This window comes from Pleurodeles waltl, chromosome 11 (assembly GCF_031143425.1).
Source record: "Pleurodeles waltl isolate 20211129_DDA chromosome 11, aPleWal1.hap1.20221129, whole genome shotgun sequence".
NCBI lineage: Eukaryota > Metazoa > Chordata > Amphibia > Caudata > Salamandridae > Pleurodeles > Pleurodeles waltl.
The window spans coordinates 934,276,939-934,298,004 of NC_090450.1; the positions used below are offsets into that span (position 1 = coordinate 934,276,939).

A 21,066-nucleotide genomic window follows, 5' to 3' on the forward strand; every position below is an offset into this window, starting at 1 on the left:
TTAGGATCCGCTTCAGCCATATCATAAAGTTTTTGAAATTCTGCTGTTTTTCTCTCCTCTTCACAGGGATGTCAAAAGGGTTCCTCACACTGAAAGTGCCGTAGAAAATCTGAGCGTTGGAGGCATCATTGAAGGTAACAGCTGGATGATATTGGATCTGATTAGCTGAAATTGATATATAATCGTGTGGATAGGTTAAGAAACCTTTAGGTGTTCCCAGTCTGACAATGGGAAGGATTTAAGCATGTGAAACTATGAAAGATCACATGCTGGAGAACAATCCACCCTTAAATGCATATTGATTTTAATATATGGCGTAACATTTGTTATAATTATTCATAATAACCAGAGCTGGCCTATAGCATTGATCACTGACTTTCACCATAACCAACTCAGGCTACATGTATTGAAAGTAAGCTTCACAACAACACAAAAAGTTAAGTACAAGAACTCCTTTTCTGTGGAAGCACACAACTTGCTTTCCAATCAAATGTTGTACTCAGGAAAATGAATACGTGGGTAGCGCCAAAGTCCCTCTCTAAGTATTGCTTCTTAAAGCACTTTTTATATTGACCACATAAGGAATGGCAAGATCTGCCCTCTTAAGTCAGACCTAAAAAGTTGCTTTCAAATCAGTGTATACCTTATAAAGTTCCCAAATGTACAGTCTTAAAACACCAGGTGCTACAGACTCACTACTACACTGCAAAACATGCCCTTCAAGAACCCACCAGACCAAGTAGTAGAGACTAATCACACATCAGTGTACTCCTGTACAGCACCTACAGATCCACACTCATTTGATGAAACTATATAACCGTTCACCTTTACTATTAAAACAGATTAAAACTGTAAGATTACCACATCACTTCAAAGAAAACTCAAGTAATCACAGTGCAGAAAACAAATGTAACATCACAATCTCCAACATCTCTTCCCGATACTAACAGACAGGCTGATTCACAAGAAAAATGTATGTAGATGAACTGCATTATTTAAGCTGGCATTCAGTCATAATGTTTTGAGCATCTAAATGCATTCCCATTCAAGTATTTGTAAAACACACATGTAATAATGAGCAGATATTCACACAGATTGATAGCTTACTCTTGCTTTCAAAGTCCTACATGTGCAAAAACTATGCTCTGCATACAGGAAGCATGCTTATGCTAGGTAAATCTGTGGATCGTTTTCTTAATGACTAATTCTGCTCTTCTTAAACACTTAAGTGCACCTTCTTGTCAAACTCGCAGTCTATGAAAACTGGATATCTGAAGCACTTTCCAAAAGATGGCATTTATGTCAAGCTTAGGCAGCTCAGAAGTAAATCAGTTTGTGCAGAATGCATAGACATTTTTGGTGAGGTCCAAAAGGAGGAAATCAGATGTTTCGGCTAATATAATTAGCCTGTTCTGTGACCAATTAAATTAGTTCCTGAAATCAGGGTAGACAATTAGATTGGCTTAATCGTCCCAAGACCTTCAAAAGCTGACTTTAAATTCAAGAAAGGCTGTAGGAAATATCACATACAGAAGGATGCACGTTTTACAGCGTCACTCCACAACAGGACTCATCCAACGCCCAACCTACCCTCACCCCTAACTGGGAACTATCCCAAGTGCAAATACAGTGTGATCTGTGAAGAAGGGGACCAGACAGATTCCTCATCTGTTGCTGGCCAGTGATGGGTCATTCCCATCACCATTTCCACTTGTATAAAGCCTACCACTAAAATAAACTCTGCATGAACTATGTATACTACATAAACATATGCAGACCACACTTCCAATGTATTAGGGTTTTGTTTGCAAACCAGGCATACTTTTTAAGATGCAAGACACTTACACATGCACCTGAGAGCCATTAATTAATCTGCCTTTAAGGGCTCAGGGAAGTATTCTGTGTGCTCCTATTCCCTGTATGTCTGAGCTAGGGTCTGGAATGCTGAAAGTGAATGATGTAAAAGAATGTTGGTGTGTGAATTGCAGTGAAAGCTAGAGGACCGGGACAGATGAAGGGAGGATGGAGCCCTAACAGGACTTACCATCTGTTGCGGTAACTGAAGGGCCTAATAGGAAATAAAGAACTTACCTCCTACATCAATGGCTCCACAATCTTATAAGTGGACCCTGCCATCTAACTTCAACATAATCTCTCACATCCATAATAAATGAAAACAACATATTTCCAAGGCAGCTTCTTTCAAAGCTATGCACAGCCTGAGTGGTATCTAAGCATGAAGTATTATACATACCGCTTTCTGCTCACTTAGCATTTGACTTTTTTCCCAAGCTTCTTCCTCATGTTTCATCCGCTGAGACTCGAGAGCCTCTTTATCGGCTATGTCTTTCTTCATCTGAGTCTCCAGCACCTGAAGAAGTAAACCAGCAGTTACTAGTAAATCAGCAATTATCAGTGTGTGTGGCATGCTTTCACACTGAGTGGCCATATGACAAGATTTAACCTAATGTAGAATAATTTGTATTTGGTACAAGCAATTTCACAGTGCATTTCACAGAATTATCACAAATTACTTATTGAAACTACACATCAACAAATTAGAATTAAGTTTCTTACTTGATATATTGAAAGCTTTTAGGAAAGTTAAATTTATCTATGTATATGCAGTAGAATACCAATACAAGTGCCAAGGAATGCCCCATTTCAGATTATTTTTGCAGTAAGATATGTTGTAAGGTATTTTTGGTCACCCTGGGATGATTTCCTGCATTGTCTCCTCTCCACAACCAACTACAACTAAAGATGCCTTTTCTCACTGTAAAGTTTCTGAAAAGAGTGTCTTTTAAAAGGACCCATAAAATCGGTAGGTAGCACTGGTAGGAGGTCTCTAACAAACAATCTGCGATGGAAGGCCTCCTAATACACATTTTGTTAAATACAGGTGCAGGCCCACTGCACAACGTCAAACATTGCCTGTTCTTTGCTTTGGTGTGGGCATCAGTCCAGTCAACCCACTCTCTATCCTTTGTCCATGGATGCTGTTTTTTCCCCCCATTAACTGAGGTCACATGCTGGCAGAGGAAAAATTGGCAGCAAGAGGTACACGCTGGAGCCAAGCTGTATACAGAGTTGCTGCTGAAAAACGTATTTTGTCTCTCATTTGTAAGAAACCAATGTTTTGGAAACAACTCACTGATGGGTCTTGGCAATGACTTTGTGTCCATCAATTCCAACACACAATGCTCTTTTCAGAATCAAACTTTTACTGTTTGCTTTCCATTTGTCAGCAACATTGCCAACAGCTCTTGCTGATTATTCCATGGCTTTCTTTTTCCTGGTTATAGTTAACAACATTTGAGCTGTACTGACTGCATTTTATGGGCCAGAGGAAATGTAGCATTGCCTGAGCTGTGTGTGCCAATCTCTGCTTCTGATTGTTCCAGTAACAGCTAGCCTCAACAGTTTCTGCGTTTGCACACTCAGTGCTACTTGGGAGCTGAAATATGTCAGTTGAGAAGAGCTTATAAATGCAGATTTCTGTACTAGCTCTTTTCTGTTGTACAACTTCCTTTGGTAACACTGTTTTGGTGGCCTGAATAGGATCAACTCGAGGGTCCTCCTCACACCAGTCAACAAACTTCAGCCAATGGCTAGCATAAACAGATTTGGTGGAAGGGCATCCAGTCGCAAGAATAACATCCACTATTCGTGCAGGTATAGCAAGCCCGTTCAGCTGGTACTTCTCAATCTGTGGGCATGGAGATGTAGGTTATGCACATTTGAGGTGCTCCCAAAGAGTTAGACAGTCCTTACTGATCATCTTCTGAACTCAGAGCATGAGTGGCAGAGGTGGGAAGGAGTACAGGAAACCGGAGTTCCCACTGCAGGTAGCATGCATCTTTTCAAGCATCCCCCTGACAGAAACTCCAGCACAGAGCAAACGCAAAACTATGCATTCTCAGCAGTGTCAAAAAGGCCCAGAAGAACAAGCTACTTACCTTTGCTAACACTTTATCTGGTAGAGACACGATCTAGCTGCAGATTCCTTACTTTAGAATCCTCCCCCAGGCATCAGTCTGGATCCGGAAACTTTTCCACAGCACATCAGCGCATCGGAAGAGAGTGCTGCACGACTCCATACTGAGGTCACCCATTGGATGGACCTGAGTCCATATAATCCCCTTGCAGGAGTGCCAACGTCTATTCGAAACAATGTGCTTTTGAAGAAAGACAACACCAAGTGTCAAAAAAATCACTCTAGATTTTCAAAATAAAATCTTGGAGACCAAGGAGGACTCAGTTCGCAGAGTGGGAAAGGATGGGAGGATCATAAAGGAATCTGCAGCCAGATCCTGTCTCTACCAGATAAAGTGTTACCGAAGGTCAATCAATCAATCAGGAGGTTCATGTAGAGAGTGGGCTTGTCATCCCGGGGGGTCTCTAGGTGCTGGTTTGGGGCTGTGGGGACAGTCCTTCTGGTGAGGGTGATGGTCGAAAAGCCAGGTATTGAGCAGCTGCTTGAAAGTGAGGGTGCCCCTTATGGTTGGGTTGCCGTCTGGTTTGATCTGGAAGTTGAAGTGTACCATGATTAATGTAGGGTTGTCGTTGGTGGAGGTGCAGTGGATGGACTCCTTGTGGATGATGGCGATTCCTCCGCTGTATCTGTTGGGGTGGTCCTCGTGGAGCATTTCATAGCCTGGGGGGGAAGGGGTGTGTCCACATTAGCGATTTCTTGGTGAACCAGGTTCCGTGATGAACATCACATCGGGAGCGAAAGTGGTGATGGTGTCCCAGAGTTCAATGGCGTGTCTGTACAGAGACCGAGCGTTGAGGAGAGCTCAGTGGAGTTGAGATTGTGGCGGTGGCTTGATGTGTGGGGGTTGAAGTAGGTTCTGCGCTGCAAGAGAAGTGGCAGTTGCGGCAGAAGAGGGGTCCTTTGGTGGTCTGGGGTGAGGCAATGTTGCAATCTTCGATTTGAGTTGCTTGAGTTCGTCGGGGAAGTATCAGTGGTGGTCTGGCTCTGGAAGCAGTCCTGGCACGGAAGGGCTTGTCTTTGGTGCGCCGGCGGCATGACCGGCAATAACTGGGCTGGTGGGTGAGGGGGCCCTGCAGGAGGAGGGAAACAATGCTGGACAGCGCTGTAAGTCCAAACAGTAGCAACAAAACAAAAAGCAGGCTTAGGTGTCCTGCAGTGTTGATGAGAAAGCCCTCCCCACACCAGGCAGGTCAGGCAGCTTTTCCACCAAGTTGTGCTGTGACCGGCATTATATGTCTGGTGGGTGAGCGGGCCTTGCAGTAGGTGAGAGGCTTGAGTCTCAAGAAGCAGGAAACAATGACGCTAGAAAGCGCAAACAGTAGCAACAAAATAAAAAGCAGGCTCAGGTGTCCGAGAGAGGTGAGGAGAAAGCCCTCCACACACCAGGAAGGTCCGTCAGCTTCTCCCAGGTAAGTAACTTGTTCATCTTAAAGAGACATCTAGCCACAGATTCCTTACTTTAAAATCAGATACCCAAGCAATAACTCCTTTGGAGGAGGGGATGCAAACTCAGACCTACTAAAAGTCTGTAAATGTAGCAAAACTGGTCTGGAACAAGAGAAAAGACGGGACATTGAGCAAGTGAGGCGAGTAAAAACATACTCTACCACACAAGAACCTGTGACAGGGACCATAGGTAAAGAAAACCATATGCCCTTAAAACTATAGTACATCCAAAATACGTCAGAAGAGACCCATCAATTTACGAGAGTCGCTAGGCAGAAGAAAGAATGGTCTAGCAAAAAATTAAGAGACCGGGATTTAAAAAAGTACAAAAGAAATCACATATTCCTCACAAAAAGTACTGTAGGAGTACAGTAAGAACAAGTAATAAAAATGCTAAGAGCACGGGAACAGTATCACAAGAAACAATACTATTAAGAAATGTGCCTGTAGGACAAAACCGGTCTAGAATAATACAAGACCGGCATTTATAAGAAAAATGTAGCTGAACGGTAACATATTACACATCATAAGACTGGGGAGAGAACTCTCCTAGAAAGACACAGAATTCCAGAAGAAACGTGGAATAAGAAATTCCATGTAAATATTTCAAAGTAAACAAATAATATTTAAAATACTCGCCTTCCTAGAGGGAAGCGAACATATACTCACGAGCAATATTGATCCTGTGGAAGGGCCACAGCACGGATCGAAAAAGAGAGAAACCAGAAGCAGATGCCACTACCCATGGCTGTAGGACAGTATTACTCAATGAGGTAGATAACATACCACTATTGGTATTGAATGTGTGACAAAACTACACATTCTAACTTGATGAAAATGGATCAGTATAACTTGCTATTAAACAATACCTCTTAGCATAGAAAACTGTATCCAAGGCATGTCTACACTGAAAGATACACAATAGCTTTTTGCTCTTGCAGAGAAAATTACAATACTCTTCTTAATAAGTGTGAAGATAAGAGTAACTGTGATTATATATATATATATATATATATATATATATATATATAGTTTTGTCTACTGGGGCAATAACTTAAATATCCTCATAGAGAAGAAAAAGAACCCCGAAAAAAGGTCAAGTCCATCCTGAAGGAGATGAAAAAGTATCCTAAAAAAGGTAAAATCCTTCCAATAAAGGAAGTTTTGAAGGCAAAGAACGACACGCCAGAATGTAGAATGACCAACAACCATGCTGGCTACGCGATATAAAACCTGCAAAACTAACCTAAAATGTCTTACGGTTTCTAAATTGATAGTCCATGGTTCAAAATGTAATAGAACCACTTAAAGTAGAAAAAGTGACACTACTATGTCCTTAACAATATAATATGTACATACAACCATTGTGGAACATCAATAAAGGAGGATATATGAAACCGACACAGACAGTGCTGTATAATTCGTGTAAGGAACCTAAAGGTGCCCACTACCACACTTCACTTTTTGAAGAGAAGAACTACAACTTCTACAGTCACGTAACAAGAAAAATAGTATACATATAACGCCTTGAAATATCAGGCATAATGCCTCCTGCATAGGGCACCAAAACAGTGCCTGTGATAAGGCAAGAAAAGAATAACACCTGTCGAAACTGGAACAATCGAGTGCCACCATCAGGTAAAAAGTGCTTACAACATTGTCAATACAGAGGATGAACTATGGTGACAGCTAGAGAGGTACCAGCTAAATCGATCATACACACCTACTGTCCCGAAAACGCCATGAAGCTGAATCAGCCTGTGCAGCAAACAAATGGGCCCCATCAAACAGCATATCTAGCAATGTTGTCTGAACTGGCTCTGAAAATCCTGAGGTATGTAACCAGGCACAGAAATGGAGCGCTACTGAGGAAGCCATAGCGCGACCCACAGAGTCAGTTGTGTCCATGCCACAGTGAGTGATACGTTTAGCTCCTTGCTTGCCATTCTGAATCATAGGAGTAAGAGTGCTCCTGACCTCTTCCGGGATCGTAGGCAAGGTATTTGTCAAATAATTACACATGGAGTGAGAAAACCATCCAATAATACAAGCTGTAATCAAAGCGTAGAGCAGAACTTGTGGAGGAACACATATGCCTGTCACAAGGCATCCAGACTGCTAGACTATTGGAAGGGACAAGTGGAAGGGAGTCAGTATTATTGGTAGCCTCAGTTAATCAGCTGTCCTCTATGAGGTACGACCTCCTCTACTGTCTGACCACAATGTCCTTAAGTAGGTGAAACCTGAAGAGACTTTTGTGGAGGAAGATCAGGAGTAACAGGCATGAGCGGCGCCATTACAGACGTTGAGAAGCCAGTGCTTCGAAGTTGATCTCGACATCAGACTGAGCGAGGGATCCAACTTCAATCAGTGCTGTCTGGGGAGTCAGCTGTATTGCTACCGGCACCAAAGGTGTGAACCCCTAAGGGATGTGCACCGGTGCTGTAACAGCTTCGTCAACTGACGCTAAAGGCCTAACTGAAGCCAAGGGCAAGCTCAGCAGCGTGGACACAGTCAAGGGCCTTCTCATCTCTTTGGGACCCACAGGCGCTCCAGAGGGAGGTGATTCACTAAAGACAGAGTGAAGAGCAATAAAACAGTCACGCATCTGTTCAAGAGTCGCCCCATCTCCTGGAAAGGGTGGGAGTCTTTGGGTAGACTCCATGCTTGTCTCCTCAATCAAGTAATGTCGGGAGGCGTTATGGGGTGAAGTAGGCAACTTCCGTGACTTTAACCCCTAACGCCACTTATCTGCAGATGTTGAAGGGGAATGGCGTCCGTGAGAATGACTTCTTGGACAGTCCAGCGAATGGACCTCAGTCCGGGAAGGGGACTGTGATCAATGTGAGGACTGCAATGGCTGCACCATTCACACCGCTGAAAGCTTCATACGGCGCTCCCTCAAAGCCTTTAGCCGGAGACTTTGGCAAGAGTCACACTTAGCGTCATGATGCTCACCCAGGCACAACATACAAACATGGTGGTCTGTAGCCGAAATCTGCATTTCACAGGACCCACAGTGCTTAAACCCTGAAGACATGAAAGGCATACTGTTCCTTCAACTGAAACTGTCAAAGTAGGCCGAAAACGGCCTGGACACCAGTTACCGGATCAGTGTGGCAGTGCAGAAAAGGAACCAACATCGGCGCATCAGCAAAGGGTGGGGGTTATATGGACTCCGCTGACGTCACATTTGACTGAGAACGTCCATACGGAGGCGCGTGGCACCCTCTTCCAACGGGCTGACGCGATGTGGAAAAGTTTCTGGATCCAGGCTGGCACCTGGGGGAGGATTCTAAAGTAAGGAATCTGCGGCTAGATGTCTATCAGATAAGACATGCTCCACCAGATGAAGATTCCTTGAACCACCTTTAGGTGATGACACCAATAGTGGTCTTCCGTCTGACATCTGCTAATCTTATCCACCCTGGCATTCAGTGAGCCAATCAAATCCCTTGGTGGTTCAGACACTTCTACATTTGCACAGACTCCTGGTATGGGAAACACAGACTGCATACTTCCCTGTTGTTGCCGTACTACACAGAGGTTGTATCATCATTACATGTACAGAAAAGGAAGACCTTCAGAGCCAAAAGGATGGCATAAATTTCCAGAAGGATGATGTGGTGCATTTGCTCTATTGTGGACCAAAGGCTTCTAATCTCCACTTCTCCCAGATGACTGCGCCAGTCAACAGACCAGGCTCCTGTCTCTACTGTGAGGTCTGCGTTGGCTAGAAAGAACAGTCTGCCACAGGTAGAGACGCTTTCCAACAGCCACCATTGAAGGTCACTAGCAGCCTCTTCTGAAATATGGAGGTTGTCTAAAAGGCAGTACCAATGCTTAGCCCACTGCAAGCGGAGGTTTCAATGCAAGGTCAACACGTGCGAACAGCCCTGGAGGACCAGGAGGAAGCTCAAGGCTAAGAAGCCAAGAAGCATCAGAAGCTCTGTGTTGGAACCCTGGAGTGTGCCCAAAACATCTAGATCATAAAATGGACGTCCTGGGCTCACCTTTGGAACTGCGCAAGAGTGAACAATTCTGAATGCCTCTGTGTCCAGAATAGCCAGTATGAAAGGAATCCTCCACATATGTTGCAGTTGAGATTTTGACTCTTTGAAGAAAAACCCCAGGGATAACAGAAGGGTGACATTTGTTTGTAGGTGATTCGGGGCTGACTGCAGTGAACCCACCTTAATCAGCCAGATTTCAAGGTGCAGGAATACATATATTCCTGACCTGCCAAGACAGGTCCCAACTACAGTCCTTACCTTCTTAAATACCTGAGGGGTTGAGTAGAGGTTAAAGGGTAGGGTGGCAAACAAGAAGGGTTCCAACCTCTCTACAAACCGAAGGAAGTACATGTGAGGCTGCAAGATAGGCACAAGAAAGTACACAAGTTAAAGGACACCATCAGCCCCCTGGATCCAGGGCCAAAAGAACCTGGGCTAAAGTCAATACCTTGTCTTACAAAGAAAGGTGTTCAGAAGTCTAAGTTCTAGTATGGACCCGAGTCTGTCTTTTTGGGCACCAAAAATGTATCCGCAGTAACAGCTCCTGCTGTTTTCAGCCTCCATAATCTTCAATAAGGCTCCTTTGACCAGCAGAGTGAGCTTCCTGTGCAAGAATGTAGACACAAACTTCCAAATCCTGAACAAATAAAGGTAGTGAAGGAGATGGCATAACCATTCTTAACAACCTGTAGCACACCCATGCCTCTGAACTAAATGTACACTAGTAGGCCAGGTAAAAACAAATTCTGCTGCAATTGACCATCAGAATCAAAAGAACTTGGTGGAGGGGAAGCAGGGGGAGGAGGGAGAGACAGGTGTCCCTGATGGTGTCCATGGTCACCACTAACACCCCATCCCCTGTAGTTGCAAAATAGGCTGTGTTGGTTCTTGTACAGGCGGAAAGGGCTGCCTGTGGCAATAGGCAAGACCACAAGAGTATCCTCTAAATTTTCTGTATTGCTGAGGGAATTGATGGGCCAGTGATGACAAACCCAAAGAGAAGAAAACAGAACAGTCCTTGAAGGGCTTCCATGCAGTGTCTTTTAACCAAAAAGCCTGGAACTGTCGAATAGCATATCCATAAGGGATATTTGCATATCACTGGAAGGTCCTGTGGCACTCATCTAGGCTTGATACTGTCCATCTTGAGTAGGAAGGCTGGCAGTATCTCGCTAGACATATCCTAAATGGCATGAGTGATACATAGGTTATGTTGAGGGACATCAGAGCCAAACTGGCAGAGGAAAAGATTTTTCCAAAATGCATCAATGCACTTCTATTCCCTATCAAGTGGCATAGTAGTGAATACATGGATGCTTGAACTACCAAACTTTTTGGAGTTGGGTTTGAAACAACAGAACCCCATGGGTGGGCCTATTAAGCCTCGCCACTGGGAGACCTGCCGGTAGAGTCAAATGCAACTTAAACCAGGTCACTATCAATGTTTGTCAAAGCCTCATTAAAAGGGAGCAAGGGCTCTAAAGTTGCAGGAACAAGCATCAAGATATCTGTCTGCAAATGTGCCCTGGTCTATATATAGTGGGTAGCTGAAAGTCCAATATTATGTCTGCTCTGCAGACCACTACTGCAAAAGAGGCACACTAGTGAGTAGGGGAGGGACTTCTGGTGGTGAGTCTAAATCTGTCTCTGGGGAACATTCAGGCTACTTGCATTCTATAGATCTAAATACAGGCCGACATTAGTGTAATGATTTAGCAGAAATGAATCTGCCGCCATGTTGCCATGCAGAACATTTTGACTGAGTGTCATCTGGATCTGATTGCAGCATATCCTACCTGAAAGTCTAACTGCAGTGCAGTTGAAGATTGCCCAGGGGTATTGGCACATGCTGGGTCTAGCCACAAAATGGGCAGAGTCAGACAAAGTGAGAGGAGTCAGGACCTTTGAGGGATGATGCATAACCTCTCCCCAGAGAGGCAAAGGGGGAATGGGATGAGACAGGTGTGGACATCTTGAACTTGTGGCAAGAATTATCTTTGAATTACTGGAGTATGCTGATTTGGAATGGGACAGTGACTTGGAGTATGAGCGGATCCACATCTAGAGCACAACCTACATTCCGACTCCTCAGATTCGGAGTTGTATTTAGAATCTAGACACCATAGACAGGCATCCTGAGGATCCATTACCAACATCTGCTTCTTGCAGTGCGGCACAGCTTGAATCCTGTGGGTTTTAGGAGACATTTTCCTGAGCACACAGGCTGTAGAAAAATAATTTTGAAGTGGATAAAACAATGACAAAATTTAGGAGTGCATTACCAGATAAGTATCGAAGGGCACATAAAGAAAGGCCCTGCCATAGGTGCACAAGTATTGCACCAATACACAGCTGTGTGTCATCTCTTCCAGAGGCAAAGAGAGGTTGCCCCAGAGAACAAATGCACCCCTTATCAGAGCAGAGGAGCAAACCTGGAGGAATTCAATAAAAGTGTGGAGTTCCTCAAAATGTAAATCTTCCCAGGCACCAGACAGGATCTAAAAACTCTTGCAATAGCACATGCGTGCCCATAAGTGAAGTACAGCTTGGCTTGCACACCTGACTGTATGACACAAAGCCACATATAAGCTCAACCCCTGCGAGCTTACTGCAGTTCCATTTTTTCCACACCCTGAGATACAGGATAGTAGCTGCCAAGATGGATTCAATGACTGGCAGTGAGCAAATGAAAATTTGGACCTTATAAACCCCGAAGTCCACTCCACAGAATGAACAGGTTTAAGGAAAAGAAGAATCTGCAGTTTGGTAGAGTATCCACCAGAAACAGTGCTAGAAAAGTTAAGTAGCTTATTCTTCAGATTAATACTTCTATCTCCTGTTTCCTCATCTTATGTATCAGAACCAAAGCTGTGCCAACTCAAAGGAGGTGGGCTGGAAGACTGGACTCCCCATACAAAGTCATGCCGGCCCAAACGGGCAAAATAGACGCACCAGCGAGCCAGAGTATTAATACAGTGTTGCCTGGAGAAAGCACTGTTTCAAACCCATGTAACTGCTTGGCAAATATCCAAAAAGGGAACATCACACGCTAAAGCTGTACTGGCAGCCTTCGGTCAATTGGAGTGGGCACAAAGATTCCCAGGAGGGTCCTAGTTTTATCAATGTAGAAAGCAAGAACATGCACTGGGACCAACCAAAGTATCCTTTTCACCTTCTAGCATGGATGAGTTTGAGAGAAGACTATGGGAAGCATAATGGATTGACTTCTTCACATGTAAGAGTGTTGCTGATTTCACAAGAAAGGATGTATTAATCTAAAGAAACAGTTTTTAAGGAAAGTGTGGTTATACAGAAATTGAAATAAGGCCTAATGCTCGCTCCTGCAGAAGTGACTAATGTGTAACACAGTCTTCAGATAAGAAGACAGTGCAGAGATATGGAGCAGCTCAAAAGGTGTGCACACATCAGGGTTTCAAGACTAGGTTCCGGTCCCTCCGCGGCATGATAAACAGAACAGGAGGAAGTGTGAGAAAACCTTTTTAGAGAATGGATAAAAACAGGAGAGTTGGATAGAGATGGCTGATCAGACAAATGTAGAAAGGCTGAAAAGGTCAACACAACCTTTAACAGTGTTATTATAAAGCGCTGCTGGAGCATAGATAAACACAAAAGAACATAATTTAATTTTGCTGTAAGTCAACTTGCTTTTCCTTCCACTAGGTAACAGAAATAATATAAGGCCTTATTGCCCCCAGAAGATTTGGTGGAGCACATGCATGAGTGCCTTTGAGTGATGTCACATTCCCTAACACGGATAACCAAATCTAGGGAGTCAAAACTAGAGAGTATGATCTGTTTGGGTGACTTTTGACCATCCTGAGCTGTCTTTGCTAAGGATGCAAAAATGTTCTCAGTCAAAATGCTGTAAGCCACCTCCCATATGTTGTGAAAAAAGCAAGCTAGCAGGAAAGATGTGTTTAAGAAGTGCAGCACGAAGCTTCCAAAACAGAAGACATACCAGCCCATAGCATCAATATTTTGCAATTTCCTTCATAGAGGAGGAGAAGGGGAAAAGTAGGAGTTAACGTTAGAAGTGGATGGTTACACCTCTTGCCTTCCGGATGTTGTGTCAGATTTGATCCCCATGTGTTGGGGTAGAGGTTCTAGAAATGGAGGTTCTAAAAATGGAGCATCCAATAGCTGGAGGTGAAAAGGGTTGCCAAACACGGTCAACCATGGAAAGGTAAGAGTCAAAGAAGTGAAAAGTCTAGGCTGAAGGATTTCTATCATCAAATTTGTTTTTGCCTCATTGGTAGGTCTAACACTTCTGTAGCTCTCCTAATGACTACAGCACAAAGAAGCATTCTCCTCAGCAGAGATGGCATGTGAAGAATTAGGTGTCACATTAGACAAAGTGTGACGGCCACTGGCAAGTGGTAACTCAAAATAAAGACCAGCAGTGATATACTGCGAAGGGATTAAATCACCCATCTTCTTATCATCATCATTGTGCTGAACATGGTCAGAGATTTGAATTGCACCAGAATCAGAGCCAAGAATTGCTTCCATCCTCTTAAAGCACTTATATAAAAGAAATGGAGCCGCAGGAGAGTGCTCTTCAACACAGGAATGAACCTTTGTAATTATGTAACATAATACTGGCTGAACCCTTGCTGAAAACCTGTCCCAATCTGATCTGGGACTTCTACAACCAGTACTGATGTTGCTGGACCCAGTGGCAGCACTAATGAAGAAAAATCAGGGGAGGACACAAGTAGTAGTAGCATGACCTGGTCTAAGAGGCAAAGTAGTAAGATTCTAAGTGGGGTCGGTCAAGGGAAGGTCGGCTGATGGTGTCAATTAATCCATAGGGACAGAAGGCATGCCAGAGGGAACTGGAATGAATCTGAAAATCTGCACCATGGCCTCCTTCAAAGCAGTTGCCTGCCTCAGACACAATGATAAAGTGAAATCGGAATGGATTTTGGAAAGGAAAATAAAGCCTGGGATGAGTATTGTGAGCACCTATCGCGTGACCTTCTCCGCGATGAGGTTTGATTACATTTCTTGACCTTTTTATTCAACTGCAACTTATCTTAAGAGGGCGCCTAGCACAAGCAAATTACTTACTTCAGTAACACTCTTTCTAATAGATACTCTAAACTGCAGATTTCTCACCTTTACAATATCCCTAGACACCCGACTTCATCACAAATATTTTTTTTCAGCATAGTCTCTGCTCATCAGAAGGTGAAGTTGTGTAGTTCTCTGTCGAACTTTTTTCTACCCCAGAACATACATTAGGAACTAGAAGTGATGGTAGGAGCACAACTTTAAGTGGGCCCAGTCCTGTCGGTACTCAGCACCAGCAGTTCTAAAAAATCCGGGGCTGTGAGGGGTTCCTATCAGGCTCTCTATTTTTGCCCTCACCCTCAGGATAAAAAAAAAAAGATTAACTCAGCTGAAGTACCACCCATCATTGGCCTTGGATGCAACTTGGAAGAGACTCACACTCTGCGGCAGTACCACCCACAACTGGCATTGGATGCAACTTGGAAGAGACTAATTTGTTATGCATGCTGCCACAATCAAGACAAATCAGCAGTGCACGCCGTAAGGATTTTCAGCGGGGCAGGAGGTGAAGGGCAGAGCTCAGGCTCTAAACGTAACATGGCTATTGCAATAAAAAAAAAGCAACTACATGGGCTCCTACTGCCAAGTTTTAGCAACGTCTAGCTATTTTTCAAGTACACAATAAATAAAGGGAAATATTTTTCAAAAGTTTCACTTAACATTCCTAATGGTGTGTAAGTTATTTCAGTCTCATCATTTCGGAATAGAAGCATTTTAAATATTATTTACAACAAAGACGTTGTTGTTACCGATTTATTTTATGCAGCTAACAACCACTGACAAAGTCAATAGTTCTGGCTTGTTTTCGGTGACATGTCAGTGCTGTATTATATCTAGATGCAATAACAGAAAGAGGTAGCAGAATACCAGCTGGATGGCACTCTATGCTAAGCACAGATTTTTAGCTTAAGTGTTTAATTGCACAGGCCATGCCTCTGAGCGTCTCCTTAGTTTTTTCATCTCACTTAAAGACCTGGACTGGAGCACACAGATGTTTCTAGACACTGTCAGTGCCCTCGGATATGGAGCTCAAAAACAAATGATCTATGCAAGTGTGCAGGTCTGCAATTTGAGACCTTTTTTCAGAAAAGAGTGCACTGCACGGAATGCAAAGTTGGGAGGGTGGTGAGGCAGAGTATCCTCCAGAAAGAACGTTACCAAAGAGAATTAACTTTTCTTCGTATGGCTACTTCTAATTGCAGATTACTCATTGTTATATACACAAGCAATACCTCTTAACATGGTGGGTTTGTGCAATGGCGCATATAAAAATGTGTGCAGGACTAAGCAGGCGAAATGCCCTTCCTGTCGAACCTGGCTGTCAAGGCAGTAGAGCTGGGTGCACCCAAGCACTGACCCCCATGTTACTGCCTCAGAAATATCCATTTGTGTGCAGTGGTAGCAGGCTTGACCCTGGTGGACTGAGCCCTCAGTCTTTCTGGAGGCTGCTTCTCAGCAAGTGCATTGCAGATCGTTATATACAGGACTACTGTTAGAACTTGGGATCTCGTTGTAAGTATGCAACCTGGTCAAGCAGGCACCGATTGTAGAGTTCTGTTGCAGGGTTGAAGGAAGTCTGTGATGGCCCAGATACTTCAGAGCAGCGGGCAAGCCAGTAAGCCCTTGGAGTCACTCTGGGTTCAAGTGAGATGGGTCCAAGCCTTGTCCTCAGCAGGACAGAGATCAGCAGGCCAGCTCAGCAAAGCAAGAAGCAGCCCTTCCAGGGCAGCAGTCCAGCAGAGTAGCAATCACTGTAGCACAGTAGTCCCTACTCCTGTTAGAGGTCTTCACAGGTCCAGTACTGTACTGTCTGAGGCCCAGTACTTATACCCAGTTGTGCCTTTGAATAAGGGGTGACTTCAAAGCAGGCCCTTGAAGTACACAGATCCCCAGTAGGGGGTATTTACCCCTTTGAGTGTGACACAAGATACTGCCTATTCAGGTGTGTCACCTCCCCCTCTCATCCTGCCCAGAAAGAGCTATCAGAATGCAGATGAATGTAGCGGAGTTCTCTGTCATGCCTACCCTTCCTCTGTTTATGGCTGTTTAGAGAGAATGCACAATGTGTAGCGGTCATCCACCCAAGGCTCATATTGGAGACAGGCTGCAAGGTACACAGAGCAGTAAGAGCAGAGAAATGCTTACTTTCTAAAAGTGGCATTTCTGAAATAGTAATGAAGGATCCAACTTTACCATTAAAGAGGATTAATCATTACCATTCCAAAGATATGAAACATGATGCAGCTACTCCTTCCTAATCAGGAATTATAGCTTAAAAGTGTATTAAGTAATTTCTATTTCTCACTACCAAGACATGTAAAACTTAAAAACACATGTCCTACCTTTTACATGCATAGCACCCTGCCCCTAAGGATACGTAGGGTCTACCATAGGGGTGACTTACATGGAATAAAAGGGGAATTTAAGGCTTTATCAAGTCGTTTTAAATGCCAAGTCGAAGTGGGCGTAAGCTGCACACATAGGACCTGCAATGGCAGATCGGAGACCGGTTTGAAAGGCTACTTGTTTGGGTGGCACAGTCAGTGATGCATGCCTACTAGTAGCATTTAATTTACATGCCCTGGGTGTATGCTATACTAATTTACAAGGGACTTACAGGTAAAGTAAATATGCCAACTGTGCATACCCCAATGTTACCATCTTTAGCATCTTTAAGGGAGAAGCACATGCACTTTAACACTAGTCAACAGTCCTCAGAGTGCTAAGGCCAACAAAGAGATATAGCAAAAAAGAGGACTTAAGCAGGCATAAAGCTTGGGGGATGATCACCCTAAGGATGACAGGTCTAACAACTACCTGTCTGGACACAGTTCTTTTTTGCCGTTTTGCCTTTATTTGCCCATGTGAACCTCACAAAAAGCTGGTCGTCCAACCAATGGTCTTTGGTGCAATCAATGTAAAAACATAACTATCTTTTAGGGTCATGGTCTGAATCAAAACACCAGAGACACATCGTGTGGGGATCTGTCAAAGACATCTGTTTGTGATAGTCCCTTCAAGGTTTAAACCCTGTAGTTTTAGGAGATTACATGATCTCAAGCACATCAGCATTTAATTTTGAGTGAAAAATCTCATCAACTGATAAAAGAAAGTTGGAAACTTACCTCAGATCTGTGTATGAAGGCTCAGAAAGAAAGGAACGGACATCAGCGCCCTAGGGTGGCAATTATATGCATCTTCAACAGTCATTTCTGGGGCATAACCGTCAACAAGGAGCCGTACAAAGTCATTTACACGCGTGCCAGGATTATGCTTGAAAAATCTTCCATAACCAGTCTGGTGCTTGGAGATATTCTTAAGGCGATACAATTGCTGTTAGAAGTAACTGTGAGAATGAGCCTGAGCTCTTTTGTGTTTGACCATGTAATGTTTGACCTCCTGCTCCCTTGTTTTGCAGGACCTAGATTTGTGTTTGTCCCTGGGACAAACATCATGCAGGGGACAGCTGTTACCAACAAGAGAGATAACAGTAGAAGGAATTGGTTTACTAGTTGAACGGTACCCACCTCAAGTAATACTCAAAATCCTTGTCAGGTTGAACCACTAAAGTCGCTAAATAAACCTAAAAACTCAACCCCCTGATAACTATCATGGAATTGTCACAGAGCAGGCAGGCTTAACTTGGAGGCAATGTGTAAAGGATTTATGCAGTACTAAAGCAGCAAAAGTTGAAATGTAAAACAATACAAATCCTTAAATGAATCAGAAAATAAAGTACATTTTAATAAACCAAATGACACCAAAATGACAAAAATCTGATAGGGGGAACAGCAATAAAAGTGTTAAGTAGAAATAGCACCAAGAAACACAAAGTGACAACAGTCAATTGTCACAGTAGAACAGGGTCTAAGAGCAATTTGCCACTGACGGCAATGGAGCATGGGTCAGATACACTAATCAGGCTTGTCATGGTTAAAGATTTTACCTTCTGACTTTTCATCCTTTAAGCCCCAATCCACCACAGAAGTGCACTTTTAAAAGCCCCCTCATAACCTCAGAGGAGGTACTTAGGAGACTCACAGGGTGGCAGGTAGAGGCCAAGCGGAGCGTCCAATCCATGTCCAGTTGATATTGGTCAGTTGGGTTGTTGCAGCAAAACGTCTCTAGAAGCTTGTTGTGTCCCTGTATCTTTCACATGCGGTCAGTCTTATGACCCTTGTAGTCCACCTCTTTGTCCTGGATACAGGGAGAGCAGGTTCAATCTTCTAGGCTCTTCTCAGGTCTCGGACAGCATGTTTAATCCTCTTCTGGTCTTCCACAGATCCAAAAGTGTTCTGAGGTGGGTGTCTGGAGATGTCACATTTATTTCAGGCTCAAGCTAGTGGGTGGGAATGACCACTCGTTGACACCCTAAACAATGTGGTAAAAGTTCTTGAGGCTAGCCCTATCCACTGTGGGCATTTTCAAGATGGCAGAAGTCTTTGGCAACACTAAACCTGGACTCTGTGGGATGGAAGTCTGCGTGGGGAGTGTACTATGGCAACCCTAGTATCCTTACATTTTACCCACATCCAACACTAAAATTTTGATTTAGGCATTGCCTGCACCCATGACAAACTCAGAGACAGAAGTCTGGTAAGACAAAGCTGACATTTCAGCAACCAGTGGATAAACAATTTGTTTTGCAATTATTTTTCCCTTTGTTGAAGTATGCCCCCAATGTCACATGAAAAACCCCAGCAGGATCGGACACCGTGATGCCAACAAGAGGCCCACTGTGGTGGAGGCCACTCTGGATGGAGGGAGAAAAGAAAGGTGCAGGGCTTGGAGTTACCTACCATCTGACTGTGACAGGGTAGGCATCTTTTGCTTCAAAGTTAATCACATAATTGGGCCCAGTCCCCAAGACATGTTAAGGGGCACACCACCACCTCCCTACACCAAAAGCTATTGGACCCCATCATATATAAGTAAGGTCACATCTCATTCAGGTCCACTAAAATTGTAATTATTGGCTGGCAGAAGGGTGACAGCAAAATGCTAATTTAGCTTCCAGGGACTTCAGGCAGGGTAAAGGTCCTCTTTATATTTATTAAAAATCCAAGTTGACAAGTAAATTGGACTTGTAATATATATTTCAAAAAGTCAAAACATTGTAGCTGTTAGATAACATTTGTTAAACTTAATATTTTATTTTACGGAACGATCAACCCCTGCCAGAGTGAAAATAGCTTGGAAGTGCTAGTCACATAAAAACATGTTTAACATTAGCCTTTACATGTCCTACTTTTAAAAAGAATGTGCCCTGCCTCAATGGGCCATAAGGCTGACTTGTAAATATTTAAATGGAGGGTTTTAAGCCTATCAAACAGAATTATTTTTACAGGTCAAATCTCCAGTTTTAACCTGCACAGCCAGGCTACTGGCAGCGGGCCTGCAGTCATATTTTCATTATCGCTACAGCGGGTGGCACAACAACTGCTGCAGGCCACCAGTGACATTTAGCTTTCTTGGCCTGGCTACATTTTGGCTACCACATACTAGGGACAGAGGTATGTTAAATATGGCAATTTCATAATGTTGAAAGAAGGTGCACAAACAATTTACCATTGGTTAGAAAAGGTAAAGTGCACATAGTTCTATAGCTGGCAAAAATAGAATTCAGCAAATAGAAGGCCAAACTAAAATCCAGTATGACCCTGCAGGAAACGAAAACTTCAAATATACATTTTCAAGCCTTCAACTTGTCCATTATGACATGCTTGTTTTACTGCCAGGTTTTAAATAGAAAATAAGATAACTTTGCAAAAAAGAAAAAGGCCTTGTGGATTCTTGTCAATGGTGTGTAAAAAAAGGAACCAAAGTCAGTACGGAGGGTTGGTGACTATATGCACCTCCTGGCTTGAACAAAGTTTCAACAAGAACACAACAGCTGTTTTTGGATCTAGTCTGGCGCCTAGGGGGTTTCAAAAGATAAGGAATCTGTGGTAGACGTATCCATCAGAAACAGCTTCATATATTCTTTTTTTACATGTGCCTTACCATTTCTGTATTTCTATACTAGCTTCCCATGTTGTACTTTAACCTAAGCTCTGTACTTTCATAGATGTTCTGCTCAAAATGTCTGACTTTCACCTTGTTTTCTCTCAGAACAGATCAGACTAGTATGAATACATTTTAGTCTGTCTTTATACTATTTTGTGTCAAGAAAAGGCCTCTGTTACTTCAGCTCAGTCCAGTATTTGTTTAGCTCACAATGTTTTGTACACCATCTGTTACATCCAGTTATTGCTCTGAGGCTCACAACCATAGCTCCCATTGTCGCATTCACAATCTATATTTGATGTACAGTTGGAACATTTATCAGCCAGTCAGTCTGCCCACGGGTTTCCTCATACTTCTACTAAGTGCATGGCTGCTCAATTACAATCCTAATAATTAATCTACTAGTAAGAATCTATAATTCCTTGTTCTACTCTGGTTCTATAATGAGCTCAGGATGTTGTTTGTTTCAAAAACTAAGAACTAAGTTCCTGTTCCTCTGATAACTTTAAC

The 21,066-nt window shown here is 43.3% G+C and overlaps 1 protein-coding gene across 2 annotated transcripts in view; it reads right to left on the minus strand.

The window, feature by feature from the left end:
* The window catches only part of CIT (citron rho-interacting serine/threonine kinase), a 1,039,445-nt gene that overhangs the window by 575,945 nt on the left and 442,434 nt on the right, over positions 1 to 21,066 (minus strand). For both annotated transcript variants that reach the window (XM_069215034.1, XM_069215033.1), the window contains exon 20: positions 2,255 to 2,371. In XM_069215034.1, coding sequence (XP_069071135.1) covers positions 2,255 to 2,371 — 117 coding nt within the window. The remainder of the gene's footprint in view (positions 1 to 2,254; positions 2,372 to 21,066) is intronic.